The sequence below is a fragment of the Micromys minutus genome, assembly GCF_963924665.1.
Source record: "Micromys minutus genome assembly, chromosome: 1".
Taxonomy (NCBI): Eukaryota; Metazoa; Chordata; class Mammalia; order Rodentia; family Muridae; genus Micromys; species Micromys minutus.
In genome coordinates this window covers 174,895,284-174,913,002 of record NC_137969.1, presented here as the reverse complement: position 1 = coordinate 174,913,002, position 17,719 = coordinate 174,895,284, and the positions used below count along the sequence as shown (strand labels likewise).

The 17,719-nt window shown below is 47.0% G+C and overlaps 1 protein-coding gene across 1 annotated transcript in view; it reads left to right on the top strand.

Annotated features, from left to right (window-relative positions):
* The window catches only part of TRAPPC12 (trafficking protein particle complex subunit 12), a 61,386-nt gene that overhangs the window by 21,075 nt on the left and 22,592 nt on the right, over window positions 1-17,719 (top strand). The window contains exons 4-5 of the mRNA XM_080922899.1: window positions 9,427-9,540; window positions 10,962-11,100. Of these exons, the coding sequence (XP_080779025.1) occupies window positions 9,427-9,540; window positions 10,962-11,100 (253 nt within the window). The remainder of the gene's footprint in view (window positions 1-9,426; window positions 9,541-10,961; window positions 11,101-17,719) is intronic.

Sequence of the window (17,719 nt, the reverse complement as noted above, 5' to 3'; positions counted from 1 at the left end):
GAACTTGATGATACCTTGGCTATGGGAAAGTCAGGCAAACTCTTAAGTTTTTTTTTTTTTTTTTTTTGATTGGAATCTTACCAGCTCTCTTAGCACCTGCCCTACATGTGTTCCCAGCACCTTTACAAGTTGTTCCCGGTGTTAACAGGTCCTGAAAGATCTTGTCCCTTGCTACTTTTTGGTTCTTCCTCACCCATGGGACATCTCTTCCTCACTCTTCAGGAACCCATCCTTGACAGAGCAGTGACTCCTCTGTCCTGGCTGACTCCCAAAGGATCTGATAGTTCTGAAACACAAGGCAAACTTGAGCCAAATGAGTATTCTGTATTCTCTCCCTGGGAAATAAAGAGCAGGGGAGGCGCAGAGTTGAAGCCCTGAGCTAAATCTACTACCGTGCAGTGTGGGTTCATCTCTCAGCTCCTGGTGACTTTCTGTTTAAATAGCAGTCTGAGGGAAACACCCCTTTCTGCTTCTCACTTGCCTGGTTGACCCAGGCTAGACATCCAAATCACAGCTAGCAGTTGGTCCTAAGTTACCAGGAGCCCTTTCTGCCTGCATATTCCAGATCTAAACCTGGACCTTGACTCTACCACAAGTTCCTTGTCCCCAAATGCTGTTACTACAAAGCCCTTAAGACTCCTGAGAAATAAAGGTGGCAGGCTGTCAGGCTGCTGCCCTGGGCTGCAGTGTGTTATGGTGACTCCCAGAGTTTGGCTGTCATGTTAGTCTGAGCTTTCTCAGCTTCCATGCATGCTGTGTAGATCAGTTAGAGCAGTCAACAGGGAAATCTCCAGTCCGGTATCTGTGGGATGCTACTCTGGGAGAGGCTGGGAACACCAGAATGCTTCTGCATTCTGCTTATCCAGGGAAGAAGCCACTTCCACAAGATTTATATTTACTTAAAAGATAAATAATTAAGATGCTGGGTTTTGCTTCATTTTTATTAGCAGATCTAGTTTGAGATAGAGAAGACAACTCAGTATATGGAATCACAGTGGGCTCCACAGGGTTTTTAAGACACTTCACTATTTTTAATCATTTATGGAGCTCTTCATATCTGTAAATTCCTTACAGATAATTTTATTGCACATTTAAGTGTTTTGCTTGTGGTGGATATGCATACAGAGTGGTTATAAAATAGGAGCCTTTACTGCATAAGAATTGTTTTTAAAATATGTGGGCAGATTTTTCTCATGTACGTATTTTTTGCCTATACACAAATTCTAATTGACTTTCTAATGTGTTAAACAGATACAAACGTACAATGTGGCATCATAAAAGTTAACATTAGGAGATTCAGTATCTACTGCAGTCATCCCTTTTATCCAAGGAGAGAGATGGTTTTCAGGAACCCCAAGGGAGGGGTACCAAAACATGTGGATGTTCAGATCCTTTGTATACCATAGCATGGTGTCTGTGTTTCTTACACACAGCCCCCAGTGTAGTTTTGCCCACTGTTTCCCCCTCACCTGTGTGTCTGCAGCATAGGCTGTGTTGAGGAAAGTCTGGCATGAAAACAGCCCACACATAGTTTTCTTTCTTTCTTTTTTTTCTTCTGTGTTTTTTTTTTTTCTTACAACTTTATTTTTAAAAAAGAGAGATACATGTACAGATTTTTAAAAGCATTTTGTCATAAAACTATATGAATATATTTTTGTCAGTACTTGATTCTTTTAAAGGTTTGATAGTATGCACTGAAATCTTACTAGTTGCGGTAGTTTTATAACACTGTCCATTGGTTAGATTTGCGCCTGAAGATAGCGTGAGTACAGAGGGCTGCTGGGTCTAAATCCTTAAACTTTTCAACACACTCCCACACCTGACCTCTGCTTGCTGCTTGTCTGATCCTACCATGGTCACCATGTGGCAGCTGGAAGGAGTGTTGTGACTGCTGAAAAGTCAAGCAGGCTGTGTGGCCACAGGAAGCAAACAGGAGAGGCATGGTCATTAGTCACCTGCAGCTCCTGTGTGTTCTGGCTCTGAAAGGCAGATTGAAACAGCATCACTGGGTATGGTGTGGGAAGACAGTAATAGACATGCCCATTTCCAGAGGGCCAGAAAGTAGGAGCTGGAGTGTGTGTGTGTGTGTGTGTGTGTGTGTGTGTGTGTGTGTGTGTGTGAGAGAGAGAGAGAGAGAGAGAGAGAGAGAGAGAGAGAGAGAGAGAGAGAGAGATGTGATGTATATGTGTCTATGAAAGTAATTATTTTAGGTATATTTACAAAAATACTTCACTCAAATTTCACATGATACTTCCCTATAGCTTTGTGTATAAGGTACAGTTTTCTTACATTAGAGAATCCCCTTTTTAGCTACCATACTTACTTGCCCACAGATGGCCCTACTTAATCTAACACTTGAAGTAGCAACATGTGAAATGTTGGTGCTAAGAAAACTGGGCAGCATTGAAAGAATATATTTGGTGGCTGCTTGTTGACCCCACCCAGTTGCCCCTGTCCTGGGTGGTGGTAGAGCTGGAACTCGGTGGCTTTGCCGCCATACCTCCACTGCCTCCACCCTCCAGTTTTCTGGTTACTCTGTTCTCCTTCCCCTCCACTCCTGATGCTGAACCAGTGTAAACCAGTCTGTGTCTCCACTGACAACTAGTTTGTTCAGCCTTCTCTCCCAGAGTAGAGGAAAGGCTGTGGTGGCCTGCTTGAGCAATGACAGAATGGATTGGCTATCATGGGCACTTTCCACCGAGCTAGTCCTACATCTCTGCTCCCTGCGGCTGGCCGCCACAGTCTTGCCTGGTTCTCCAGCAGTTACCACAGTCCTTCCAGCCTGTGAGTGGTGGCCATGGTGGGGTCAGGTGAGCGGCAAGCTGAGCAGCTCAGGCATGGAAATGTGCTGTGCATTTCTCCCAGGGATGCCACCGTGGACTTTTAAAGCCCCGGCTACATAGCAGCCAGCGGGAGGTCCTCATCACAGCGCCCTTCCAGAGGCATAACATGAAGACCTGCTAGTGGCTCTGTAGCCGGGAGCCATCATACACACCCTGAGGCCGACCACCGTGCTTCTTTCTTCTTTCTCTTTCTTCGGGGTTAATCTTAGGAGGAAAATGCCGAAGATCGTGCATACTGTTTTCCAGAGAGAACACTGCGTTCCCACTTATCCCTGCCACTTTAGTCCTCCCTATTTGCCTCCACTTCTGTCTTCTGAAACTTTTTCCCAATTTCTTAGGCAAACAAAGGCATCTGCTTCGTGTGTGTGTGTGTGTGTGTGTGTGTGTGTGTGTGTGTATTTGTTAAAACACCAGGCACACTTTAATAAGTTTGTAATCACACACTTATAATCCCCACACTGAGGAAACAGAGCAGACAGACCCTCAGGACTCACTGATCAGCCGATCTGGGCTGCTTGGTTAGTGAAAGACCCTGTCTCAAGAAAACAAGATGGAGCACATCTGAGAAATGCTACCCGTAGTGGCTATTCCTGGATGTTAACTTGACTGTATCTAGAATGAACTACAATCCATAGTTGGAAGGCTCACCTGTGATCCTGATCTTGAAGCTGGGAGAAACAAGTTTCTGACCTGGATCTTGGCATGGAGATCTTGAGGCATAGTAGCTATGAAATCCCAGGACACTAAGGCAAGGAGATCTCTGAGTTCAAGGTCATCTGGGACATACCTTCTGTTGGAGACCTACATAAGGACACTGGAAGAAGGAAGGCTCTCTCTCTTTGCCTGCTTGCCTTGTGGGACTGAGCAACTGTTAGATCCTTTTGGACTTCCATTCACAGCTGCTGCTGACCATTGTTGGGGAGTTGGGCCACAGACTGTATGTCACCAAGATAAATTCTGTGACTCTAGAGAACCCTGACTAATACAATACCCAAGGTTGTCCTCTGACTTCCACAGCCTTGTACAAACACACCAAAAATCATTTCCATCTAAGCCCCATGGGAGGTTAAGTGCTAAGGAATAAAACTGTTAGACACTGTTAGTATTTGGTGGCCACTGACCATTGAGACCCAAGATTCTTTAATCCCCAAGAGCTGAGTCCCACCTCTCAGTGCAGTCATGCCGAGCGTGTGCATGAGGCAGTGAAGAGCAGGACAGCTTCCCACGAGCTGGAAAGTGAGTCTGCACCTGCAGCACTGCTGGCTTGATTAAAGGGAGACAGAGTACAAGGGAGTCAGCAGTAGAGTGGGGTGGGAGGGTTTAGAGACCAGGACAGACTGGGACAGTTCTCAGAGGGAGCCATTGGGAGTCTGGTGAAGCTCTTTTGAATAATTGATGTAATTATGCTTCCCCTAATGGTTGCGTTAGCCCTGGGCAGCTCACTGCTGATGCAGGTGTGTGCTTACAGAGGCAGAAAGGGAAAGGTCCTGACTGAGCTGTGGGCTCCAGACAGTTAGAGAATGACAAGAATAAAGAAAGTGTATGAGACATGTATTTAGTAAGTGCCTGCTGTGTACAGAGGAGCGTACTGGGTGTCATTACCAAGTAAGCAATCATTCTTGTTCCAGGTCTGGTCCACAGGACACCCATAGCTGTTTTGTGGCAGCCTCGTCCCCTGGGACTGCCCCAGGCCACTCTGCTACATCCGTTAACTCCCATTCTCAGTTTCATAAGCAAATCGGCAGTCTACAGCCCCTAACCTGTGTGGCCATCTCGATATTTTCCCACTTTTTCTCTTCTCACCCTTCCTCCATTTGTCACAGTGAGAAGATGAATCCTTGCCCTCCGTGCATCTCCGAAAAAGGTGCAGATAATTTTTTTTCAGAACAACTAAGCCTTACCCAGGTACACATTATCTTATGACCGCCATGCCCTTTTATTTTGGAGTTTAGAGTTTTGTTTTTAAGGATCTATTTATTTTATTTATGAGTACACTGTAGCTGTCTTCAGACACACCAGAAGAGGGTATCAGATCCCATTACAGATGGTTGTGAGCCACCGTGTGGTTGCAGGGAATTGAACTCAGGTCCACTGGAAGAACAGTCTCTTAACCGCTGAGCCATCTCTCCAGCCTGGGTTTGGAGTTTTATGTTATTTGTTCATAGGACTTTTTGTTGTTTGTGTTTTGTTCTGGTTTTTCAGTTAGCGTTTCTATCACTGTGAAGAGACACCGTGATCACAGCAACTCTTATAAAGAAAAAGGTAATTGGAGCTGGCTCGCAGTTCAGAGGACAGCCCATTGTGGACATGGTGGGAAGCATGGGAGCATGGTGGCAGACATGGTGCTGGAGAGGCAGCCAGGAGCTCTGCATCCAGACAGGCAGGCAGCAGAAAGAGAATGAGATTCAGTGGGACTGGCTTGAGTTTCTGAAACCTTAATGTCCACCCTCAGTGACACACTTCTTCCAACAAGGCCACACCTACTCTAGCAAGGTCACAACCCTTGATGGTACTACTCTCTAGTGGGCCGCTGGGAGCCATTTTCTTTCAAACCACCACGCCTAGACTGGCCTCATACTCACCATGTAACCTCAAACTGTAACGCTACAGGCATATGCCACCATGCCAGCTCCACCACCAGATCCAGATGCACAGGCCAGTTTGACCCTGCAGTGGTTGCTGCACTCTGGTCAGCTCTGAGGCCCCACACCCTGGGCCATCTTCTGACTCCAGCCCTGCCTCCCTGTTGCTTTGTAGCTTCCTGAGCACAGTGTATTCCCACAGGTTTCAAGATCACCTTTCACTCCAGCCACTTGTTATCTCATGATAACAGCAGCCCAGGCGGTCTTTGCCATCTGTGACTGAGCTTGGGCATGTGAGCAAGCAGTACCTTCTCACTTCTCCCTGCACAAGTGCACACTTGCGTGCCCAACAGATGCTTTAGTTATCCACAGTTAGACTGAACCAAATGTCACATTGTTGAATCATGTCTCTTCCCTTCTCCATGTTTCTCCCTGGTATTTCCCTGGACCCACAGTTCTGAATCTAAAATTCTTCCCCCCCACAACCTCCCACCATATCATCACTGGCCTGGTTCCCCACCCTTCTGTACAGTCCTGTAACATACGCCCTCTTCCCTCAGACCCTTTAGGTTGTCATGAAAGGGATGGTTTTGTCTTGTTGCTGTTGTGGTTTTCTCTCTTTTTTGGGTTGGGTTGGGTTGAGTTGGTTTTTTTGGTTTTTGAAACAGTGTAGCCCTGGCTGTCTTGGAATTCACTGTGTGGACCAGACTGGCCCTGAACTCAGTTCCACCTGCCTCTGCCTCCCCAAGTACTGAGATTAAAGGCGTGTGCCACCACCACCTGGCTGATAGCTAAATTTTTAATTTTGAACTTCTCATCTCTACCATACTGAAGCTGTTTTGGTAGTCACTATGAGTTGGTAATATGAAAGAAGAAGCAGAAAGTGTACACATGCAGCTTTCTTTTTTTCGTCGTTGCCTTAGCCCAATAAGATGCCTGTCTTACTCTCTGCGCCAGTCCAGTCAGATCCGCCTTCATGCCACAGCCCTCCGGAAGTAACAGCCAACATTGTTATACACAGCCATAGTGAGGCTAGACAAGGCTTTCTGGCTGTGCAGTATCTGTTGCAGCTACACATCTAACAGCTAGGCACCATCCATGGTTTCACTGTGACAACACCAAGAGAAGTCTGGGAGCCTCTTCACACACTCCAGTCAAGAGCAGGCCAACCTTGGCTGTTAGTTTTCCTGGTGGCCTCAGTTTCATCTACTCAGCCTTATAAACCCACTCAAGAAGCCTCAGCCTTCAAGACAACACCCTCGGAAGTCTGTCAATAGTACCGAGGCCTGGCCTCACCTGCCTCCCAGTTGCCCCTTTCTTCTCAGACAGGTGGCTCAGCCTCACCTTTGCAGCCCACCATCAGGAGCCTTTGTGCCCTCACTCTCACTCACCCCATCACCTTACTCCCAGAACTCTCCAAGGCTTTGCACACTGTCTTCCTCTGGAGTCCCTGCTCTCCTTACTGGGATGCTTTTCCTGAGGGAAGATGTAAACTCTATTTACAACAAGTGCCACTAGCAGGCAAGGCCAGTATGCCTGAGTAAGAGCATAGGAAAAGAGCAGCAGTGCCCTGGGGTCTGCCCCAACACAGACTAGAACTGGCTCCTGCTTGACAGATAATTTCCCTCTTACTCTCCTATTTGTAATTCAGTGCAAGTATACATAGGCTCTTGTCACACAGTGTGAGCATTGCCAAGTTTAGAGAGAGCATTTGGGTAAATTATCGTAACTAATCTAAAGATATCTCTGAGCTATGAGTCAGAGCATGAGCCCCACATAGAAACTGGTGCTATGATTTGGACAGTACAGAGAAACACAGCATCAGGTTCATCCAAGCAGTTGACTGCCGGTTCTCAGACTGAAGGGCTGTGTGTGACCTGCTCTGAGGAAAGCCATAAACTCCTCTAACTGTAAGCAGTAAGTACCCAGTGTCTAGAACTCCTGGCTGAACAGTGTCCTCCACACCAGAAGGAGGCAAAGCTCCAGGGTGTCCTGGTCCTCCAGCTAGCGCTTAGAGCTTCCTGGATGTTTGGGCCGGTACAGTCTGTCACCTCTGCTGGCGCAAGAAGGAGGAACCGAAGCAGAGGAAGCTTAGTTGGTGTGCATACTCTCATCCAAAATGGAGGGAAAGGGTTCTCCCACAGGGGGTGGGGCTGGCTGGAGTGTGCTGCCCGACACATGGGGTATTTCCCTGTGTGCTGTTATCAACCACTCCCTCTAAGCATCTTCATCAGAACAGCTGTGGCCACTTGCAAGCAACCTCCTAATATCAGGGAGATGGTAGAGCAAATAGTCAGTTGAAGGTTTACTGAAGGGAGCGCCCCATCTGTGAAGCTATGGGGAAGTTGTTGTCCATGCCAGGGTGGGACATTCTGATGGCATGACTGCATTGAGGTTACCTGGGCTCCTGTAGGTAACCCCACCTGTGCTCTCTAAGGAAAACAGTGAACTCGTGGGCTCCTCAGGTTGGACTTCAGTTTGTCATTGGTGACAATAAAGAAGGGTAATACATCTGTCTCCCATGGAAAGTCTCCACAACAGCCTCTCATTTAATATTCCATCCCTGAGGCACAGTCCATGGCCTCAGCTTAGAATCAGGTCAACCCTGAACCTGAAAGGTTAACACATGCTTGAGCCTTCACCAGTGAGGCCTCTGTTTCCTGACTGGCAAGGCAGCCCCCTGCTTCAGCCACCTCGTGAAGCTAGAGAATGCACATCTAGGAATCCCAGTTAAAAACTGAGATCCATTGTCTGCACAGGAGCTTCCCATGAAGAAGGACTGATGTTGTTTCCTCACTGGTTTTGGGTACCAAAAGGGGGTTGAGTGCACAATTTCATGCATAGAGAAAATATATGCCAAACTCTAATATGTCTTTCAAATCCATCCCCTGCTTTGAATCCCTCATGCTCCTCTTGCCTTTGCCTGTTCCTTGCTGCCCTGGCTCTTCTTCCTTCTTCCTTTTGGTGGGACCCAGACATTGTTTCTGGTGCTTGCTCTGCCTAAAGGATCCCTCCCTTTTCCTTCCCTGCCTGATCCCTGAGTGTCCTGTTGCTCCCTCCTTGTCCTTCCTCTTCTCTTCACCACATCTGAGGTTCAGTTTAGCCTCCCAGCTGTGCACACCCACCTCATTCACACACTGAACTGGTCTGAGAGCCACTCCCTGTGCACGCAGTTGTTCCATCCTTCCCTGAAAGGCACTGGATGTCTGTCCTTATAAGATCCTAGCAGTAATGAGGCCATTCACCACTTTGTCCATAGCATCTGTTGGCAGCCTGTTTGTTGACTAACTCATGTGTCCTCAAACACAGTGCAGTTAGTGCCAGTTGTGTTGAGAAACCATGTTTGAGGATCTTTTAGTCCCTACAAAGGTTGAAGTGCTGATATTGTCCTGAAGTTCTTCTTCGTGATTCTTGTTACTGTACAGGAAAGAGCCCGAGTAAATGAGTCCTTTGCCCTTGTTACCAGCCTGTCCATCCGTGCCTCAAGTTTTGACTGGATGCAGCATGAAGGAAATGTGCTGTGTGTTGATGGGGAGTCCTGCCTGGGCCTAGTTCACTAACTATTCATATTGAGGAAGTAGAATCGTGCTAACATATAAGATGCCATACTTTATAGTCTGTGCAGATCCTACAGACACAATAAAAAAAATATCTGGCACATTTAACATAAAACTGAACTGATTATACATTGACAGAAATCATACTCTAGCCCTTTCTGCTACAGAGGAAGTCAGTCTCATTAGGGGTTGGGACGCTGTCCAGTAAGACCTCCCCATGTTGTAGGTATCATTCACTTCTAATGTTGGGTCTGAATGTTGTGACACACCCACTCTTTGTACCTTTTCCTGCCAAGTCACAGTGGCCATGTTGTCAAGTTACAACTAGCCTCTGCACCGGCTAGCCAGATGCCCTTGCCCTGGTGGCTAAGATCTGGATGGCGCTGCTCCCACAAAGCAAGAAAGTAAGTGTGTGGCTGACACTGCCTGTTCCTGTCCTTACAGAGCTGCAGGAACTGGAGGGCAGCAGTTGACCTGTGTGGACGCCTGCTCACAGCCCACGGACAAGGCTATGGCAAGAGTGGGCTGCCCACCAGCCACACCACGGACTCCTTGCAGGTAAGATCTCCTGTTGTGTTGTTACCTTGTTCACCATCACTTAGGGACTATAGGGACCATGGCCTTTCATGTAAGGTGACTAGAACAAGGATTTCTACTGGTCCTTCCTTCCTAAATAATCCTGTTTAATCCTTCCAGAAAGACTCAAGGATCTGTCTCCAGCAAGCATAGAGCTCACCTATTCTAAGACGAGGCATGTAAAAGAGAGATGTGCATGGAAGGAACCTCCTCTGATGAGGAACAGCCTTGGAAGTCCTTCAGGACTCACCCCTCCATGTGGAGTTTTTTAGTTCAATTCTAAGGTCCCCAGGAGTCCAGAATGGACCATGTCCCCCACACTCTCCACCACTGAGAAGAGCTTCCAGAGGCCTATCTGGAGCAGCCTGTGGCTTCTTGCTCTCGGGTGTCTGCCTACCAAGGGCTTATGCACTTGGAGAATGGGGGTACTGGTAGCTCAGCCCCACTGTCCTCGTGTCTCCTGCCTCGATATCTTGAGACACACTCATGGGAATGGTGCCTAGCATCTTTCCATTTGTGAAGTCATGGCCAATGTGCTTTTCTCAGATAAAGTACTCTTACTGTCCTGACCACGGCAGCTTCCTCCTACACCTTGCTCAGTGGACTCTCCCCATCTGTGGGTCAGCATGTTTTGACAAACAACAGAAGTTTTTGGTGTGTGCATTCACTGTGGAATAAGTGGAGCATTCTAACATGGACATTATGATACTTGCACAAGTGAGATCCTGCAGGGCTTGCCTCTTTGTGCCTCCAGTACCTCACTTAGCATTAATGTTCCCCATGTGGTCTTATGACAGGATTTTCTGTTCTTAGCATGACAGGTGTTCCACCAAAGCCCATACACTGTGTTTGCCTTACCCACCAGTAAGCACCTCCCTGTCCCGTCAGTAAGAGAAGACCAGCCTTCAGTCAGGATGGCATTCTAACCTGAGTCCTCTGTCTCTGTTGGGCCTTCAGCATTATAGCCTCAGGTGCTCACCTTGCTCACACCTCACAACACTCCTTTGTTCACACCCTTCCCTGAGCTTGCAGGTCCTCCCCTGAGTCAGCCCTTCCATTCCAAAAGGCCATCCTCACACAACCTGAGTACCCCACCTGTCCCTGCACTTCTCTGCTGTCCACACTGGTCTCTGCAGTGAGAGGGGATATTTTCTCTTCATTAGCTGACGTGCTGCTTAGGCATATACCTTGTATTATTGAATTAGGTTCAGGTAATGAAATTCTTCACACTGCTGCTGTGGAGCTTAGCAGTGTGTTTGTAAACTTGGAACTGTGTGAACTTATGAGGACAGCAGTAATCGTAGCCCTGAGCCCTCAATTTCTCATATTAGAGGTAGGGCCCCACACAAGGCCAATAGGACAAGGAGTCTGGCTGACATGGAGTATCCAATCCTACATTTCAGCTCTGGTTTGTGAGGTTGGCGCTGCTGGTGAAGTTGGGCCTTTTCCAGAATGCTGAGATGGAATTTGAACCATTTGGAAATCTGGATCAGCCAGACCTGTATTATGAATACTACCCACACGTGTACCCAGGACGCAGGGGTAAGGCAGTGCCGCTTCATGCCAGTGAAATTGTATGTGTTCTACTCTGCTTTGCTGTGGGTTATACAAACTTGGAAACACTGGCCCTTCTCTACCTACAAAAAGTCTTAAAAAACCAAATCAGTAGTGTAGCACAAAGCCTAAAGCTACAAATACTCAAGCAGTTTTATGGACATGCTGACTTGGAAGTACTTAGTGTTTTCTGGGTCTCTTAGAGGCCAGCTAGCCAGCACCTGCTAGAACCTGTTACCCAATGTTCTTCAAGTGAACACTGCCATTGTGCCAGGGCCTAGCAAAAGTATATGTTCCCGAATTTTCTACGTTGACAGCTGCTGGGAGTCTCTGTTCTTAATTTATTTTAAAATTTTGGTTACAGCAATAGAGGGCATCACAGTCTCTCCCATTGTTTGGAAACACAAGGCCACAGCATGTACTGTTCTAGGACAGGGGCAACACACAAGGCTAGAGAAGAGGAGAATAAAACTGTCTAGTGCTTAGGCCCCAGTTGGTGGAACTGATTGGAAGAGGGAAGAGGTATGGCCTTGTTGGAGAAGGTGTGTCACTAGAAGTGAGCTTCTATGTTTCAAAAGCCTCCACTGCTTCCCAGCATTTGCTCTGCCTTGTGGGTGTGGATCAGGATGTGAGCTTTTTGTTGTTCCTTTGCTCCACCATCATTGACTCTCACCCTCTAAAACCATAAGCCAAAATAACTCCTTTCTCTCGTAAGTTGCTTTGGTTATGGTGCTTTATCACAGCAACAGAGAGCTAAAGCACAAAAGCAGCGTGTCAGACGGAGAGAGCTGTCTCAGAAGGACATTTTCTGAGCGACTTGGAACTGGCTGCCGGGAACTGGGTCCTTTATTTGTACCTATCTGACCAAGGCTGGCTTGCACTGGTAGCCATGTTTCCTGGACAAGCTCACTGGTACCTGTGTGCTCCAACACCCTTAACTAGCCAACCAGGGTGGAAGATCCTCACCTAGGTGTGTGGAGATTATGCCATCTGTGTAAATGCCTTTACACTTTATACTTTACAGCTAGCACAGGAGATAGTAAATCTTCCATTCTATGCTATTTTGAGTTCATTAGTGACACATGCTATGTTCATGAAAATGTTTGTGGACAGCATTTGTTGTCCTCAGAAGCTCTGCACAGAGAGGCCCTGGATGTCAGGAAATGCAGCTCGAGGTGTGAGACAGGCCGGAGGGTGTAAAGACGAGGCTGGTCACACTTGTCAGAACCTTATATTCATGTCAGCATTTTAGGTGTTATCAAATGCACTAAGAAAGTGTTTCGCCACTCTGTGCTGTTCTTAAGCTCAAATCCCGAGGCTTGTGAGGGATGTGAGAAGAATGGAAAAGGTGGCTCTCTGGGTTTGCTTGTACTTCCCCTTGACTTCACAAAACAGCTGGGGGGAGCTCATCCTTCTTAACCCAGGACCGGCTCTCAACCATGTAGTTCAGGGTGGGTTTTAAGCTTCACCTGCACTAGTAGCATTTTTTTCTGAATAGAGGAACTTAAGCTTCTAAGGAAAATAACTAAAATAGAGCATAAATCCAAGTCCTTATTCTGAAGTGGGCTTATGAGTCAGAGGAAGTGAACCAGCATGCCAGACAGACTTCATATGAGACAGACTGGCCTCAGCGGTAGGGCCTCTCCAGTCTTTAATGGGTAACTCTTCATTCAGCCAAGGCCATTCAATTCCTGTTAACCTCTGCACAAGCAGGGCAGCCAGGAGAAGAACTACAGCTAGGCTCTTCCAGGTGGCATCTAGAAGCAATGTCCCTCCCTCACCCTATCAGCAGCTGAAGGAGATGGGACAGATGCTCCCCTATCTGAGGCTATCCTGGAATACCATACTCTAATGCCCCCCCCCAAAACACACTGTAACTGGAAAGCTACCTGGTGTGTCTAGAGCAACATCAGAGTTGTCATCTTGCTTTCTCTGTGAAAAGGTCACTCATGTCTTCCCCAGTGTCCATCAGTGAATCAGGGGCTGCTTTCCAGGCTGCGAGCTGACAAGCATCACTGATGCGTCCCCACTCTTTCCTCATCCACAAGTCTTCACTGCTTAAGGGTCTTTCCATGTAAGGCAGAGAACACTAGAAATGTCATGCAGTAGCAGACCATGTGAGGTCCTGGGCAGTAAGCACTAAAGGTTGGAGTTCAGTGGTTCAGCATGTGTGGCATCTTGCATTCAATTACCAGTATAATGCTATATATTTTTTCACCATATGTATCAGTTACTTTTCTGTTGGTGTGACAAAACACTATGACCAAAGCAATTTATAAAAGAAAGAGTTCATTTGGACTTAAAGTTCCAGAGAGTTAGTTTATGATGGCAGAGTGAGAGCACCAAAGGAGGCAACTAGAACAACCACTGAGAACTCACATCTTGATCAGCCCAAGGCAAAGAGAGCTTTTAAAAATTCAAAGCCCATCCCTAGTGATACATCTCCTCCAACAAGGCCACACCTCCTAATCCTTCCCAAACAGTTCTACCAACTCAGGACCAAATATTCAAACATGAGATTTGAAGCCATTCTCATTCAAGCCAGCACACCATACTTCACTCAGTACTGTGTTAAAATCCCCGAGAATTCAAGTTAAGGAAGGACAGGCTATTTTGATTCACAGTATCAGAAGGGACACAGCCCATCATGGATGGGAAGTATGGTGGTGAGGGGCATGAGGCAGCTAGTCACAGTTCACCTGCAGTCTGCATGCAGAGAGAGGAATGGATTACTGGTACTCCGCTCCGTATCTGAATTCATTCCTGGACCCTAGCCCATGGAAGGTGCTACTCACATTCAAGTGGGTCCTCCTTTGTTAGTTAAGCATTTCTGAGCTGTCTTTACAGACAGGCCCAGAGGTGTATCTCCTGGATGATTCCAAATTCAGTCAAGTCATTAATGAAGAGTAACGGCCCCTGTTATATGCAGAGAGGTCTGACAGGTTAAAGACTTCACTGTGTATGGGAACTGGGGGTACAAGAGTTCTTTTGCTTGATCATTCAGATCATCAGGAGACAACTCATGATTTTTCTCATGAAGAAAGCTATTTTCTTAAAGCAAAAGAAACATTTCCTCACACACTGTCTGCCACACTCTGCCTTGGCCTTAAGGTTAGCAACTAGATTGTTTTGGGGTTTTTTTGTTTGTTTGTTTGTTTTGTTGTTGTTTTGTTTTTTTTGTCTAGGGGTTTTGTCTGTGACCAACAGAGGCTCATCTCTCTCTGGTGCCAGGCTACTAATAAGCACATAGTTGCACAAAGGCCTGGGCTCTTCCTAGTGACATTCACGAGAAATGCAGATGCAGAATTACTATTTCATATCAGTGGCTTTAGAGCACTAGACAGCTGTTGGAGAACAGTCTAAAAATCAGGTATTTCCTGTGGGAGTGATAAAAAGCTCAGCTCCCTGGGTGTCTGGCCACCACTGTCTTGCTGCTCAGTGTCATCGGATCTAGTCAGTAACACACAGGCCCCTGCACCACATTCTTCTATGAGGACTTTCCAAGGAGCGACGTGTTTAAGTCCGGGCGTAGCCTGTTGTTACTGTACAGGCTGAGGCCGTATCTCCCCAGCAGATACACAGCATGCAGATGTGCCGCCTAAAATACATGCAAGTGTGCAGGCTGAAGAGCAGGCAGATACGCCGCCTGTATTCCGCTTCTATCTGAAATGGCACCTGGATGTGGATGAAGAGAAGAAAGGAGCTGTGCATCATTAAGCAGTTAATTCGAGTAATGAAATGGGCATACATCATGCATGCTCAAGTGTTAACATGCATTCATAGTGATAGGCTGGACTCTGGCTAATGCTGCTTATCATTTTGTGGCATTACAAGCATAAATGTTAAACATTTGATTCATTCACTTCATTTTAGCTCACAATATATAAGCAAAGCAAACCATTAAAATGTGCTTTTAAAAGGAGGTTATAATCATACAGACAAATAAATAACTTTTATGAACAAGCTTTAATATATTTCATTTAAGATTGGGTATAATTTGTAGCAATTCATGATATTCATAACAAGACTTTAACTGTGTATGGAGCTGATGAGGTTGTATTTGTTTTTCATTCATAAAAGGGACAGTACTGTGTTTGATATATTTCTAGGACATCTAAGCAGTTTCTATCTAGTGTTCAGCTGTCTGCAAGCACCGTTAGCATTGTCTACTGACCCTCAGGCCCACCTGGTCTGCTGTGCAGTCCTCTTCTTGCTCATGGGAGCAGCAAGGGGGACAGTGAGTTCAGGCAGAACAGCCACAGCATTCACAGTGTCCTGCCCTCTGTCCTCTGCCCTCTGAGCCTGCACTCCCACCACATTCACTGCTCTTTCCCTACCAAGGCTGCATGTCCCTCCCCTGCACTGAGGGCCCATGAATTTAGCTCCTGCCCCCTCCTAAAATCCATTCCAAGCAGGAGCCCCTGTACTTCAGATCCAGGGGTTACATGTTCACACATATGCAGTGAACATACTTGCTGTCTGTGTGTCAGGAGCATGCCTTCCTTGGTTTGGGAAAACCACTTTCCCTGGGTTGCTAAAATTCCTTCCTAGGAGGAGATGTAAATTTCTGTCCCTCCTCCTAAGGTCCCAAGGACACAAGAGCCATGATCCCACCACAGCTCGCCCTAGGGAACCAGTGAGTTTACTGCAGTTCTCTCAGAGCATAGGTGAGGGCTACTTACAAGAGGTGAGGTGCTCCTCCGCCCAACAGGCTGCACAGGAAACCTTTACTCAGCGGGAGTTTACTTAACAGGTGGTGGGAAGTGGCTGGATAGTCAGGGAAGGGCCTCCTGACCTCATCCTTCATGGTGGGATGTAAACAGTCAACAAGCCCAACTGGGATGATCCCTCTGCGGCTGAACTCCCCCAAGATTGCAGTCGCTTGGCTCAAGAGCAAAGCTACAGCACAGCTCTGCCCCAGGGGGCAGTTTAGCCTCTTTTCAGTGTGAGGTTCCTACAAAGGCTGGTATAGGCATCGTTGCACGTTTCTCTGTGTGAACATCTATGGTATTCTCCAAGGTCTGAGTTAAAAGAGGTTTTACTAAAGCCTGTTATGCCAGAGTTTTCAGTTTAGTAAGAAGCCAGATTGCTGTCAAAACAGCCCTGTGCCCTCCTTTCCCTCTCAGCCCCAATATGTGGTTTTCTTTCCTTACTCAAGGCAGCCTGGTTGGACTGTGACTCTGGCCCTGCAGCCCCACCTGTTGGTCTTTCTGTTCTTCTATCTCCTGTTCCGCTGGGCTTCCTCCCCAGGAGCTAGCTCACTCTCACACAAGCTTTATTTCCTGTTGCTCATTTATTGATGTTCTTTTCCTGTTATGGGCAATTAATCTTTTGTTAGTCATTTTAAAGGTAGCCTCTAGGAAGGATTAATTTCCAAGCCTGAAGAAGGCACTCTGACTTCAGAGGCCCAACCTAGCCTTCTTATTTAGTAGCAACTCCTGGTAACCTCATATACACTATGCCTAAATCATAACCACAAACAAACTGCGGTGTTGTTTGGATCAGACTAGGAATTGAGTCACATGGAGACAAGTACCAGACAACTTTCTGGAATGTGTTCTTAACTAAGCCACAACGCACTGCTGCCCTGGCTATCAACCGGACAGTGACGTATATAGCTCTAAGTACATGAATAGTATTCCCCAGCAGCTATGGACAGCTGTTGACAGCTGCCCAGGTGCCCTGCTCTCTGTGCAGGTCTGCTGTTCTCCCTCCCTCAGGTCCACGTACCACTTTTTCCTTCTCCAACGAAAGGAAACAGGAAGTACAGTTAGCTTGGCACATGTTCCTGTGGAGTCTCTGCCTCAGAATGTTTTGAGCCCAGAGTCAGACAACCATCTGACCCCAGATATGTCTCAGCTATCCATTGCTACTTCTGTGCTCCCAGGGGGTGTCCCACCCCACTGCTAGCAAGGAGGGGTAAAACAAAGGGGTCAGGTTTTGTCTGTTTGTTTGTAATGTTCAAGACAGAACAACTGCTCTTAGGGACTTAAGATCTTTACCAACCCTGTTCTGTTTGGCTTTTAAAAACCTTTCTTGTGCCTTCTGGGATCTATTTTCTTTTAATTAGCCTGATTTTTTTTTTTTTTTTTTTTTTTTTTTTGTGACACACTAGAGCAGGTTGTTTCTCCAACCACAGGGTTTGTGTTCAGGTGTTGACAGGAGCAGCGTCCCTGGATAGTATCAGTAGCTTGCTCACTGTATTCTTGGATTAGCACCGCGTGTAGGTGTGGTACAGCGTGTGTGGCACGGTTGTAACTGGTGACCTGCCGCCGACTCGTGATTAACAGTTGGTCTCGATTTCCAGTGAGCTTGCCCTGCTGAGTGCATTTGTTGCGTCTCTGTCTTCCAAGCCGTGCAATGCCCACACACTACCGCTTTCAGGCTGCTGAGAGCCCTCTCCGTGGGAAGGAGAGACTCACCATGGCTCGAGTTCGGGGTTTCCATGGCATTGCTCATATTTGCACAGTCTCTTCCCTTTCGTTGCATGGGAGGATATGAGGTAAATGCTCTCACACTGGAAAGAATACACGTTTTTATTATCCTCCGTACACCCTGCTAGCAGCGCCCCTGGCAGGCTGTGGTCTGTGTGTTTGGTTAGGGTTCA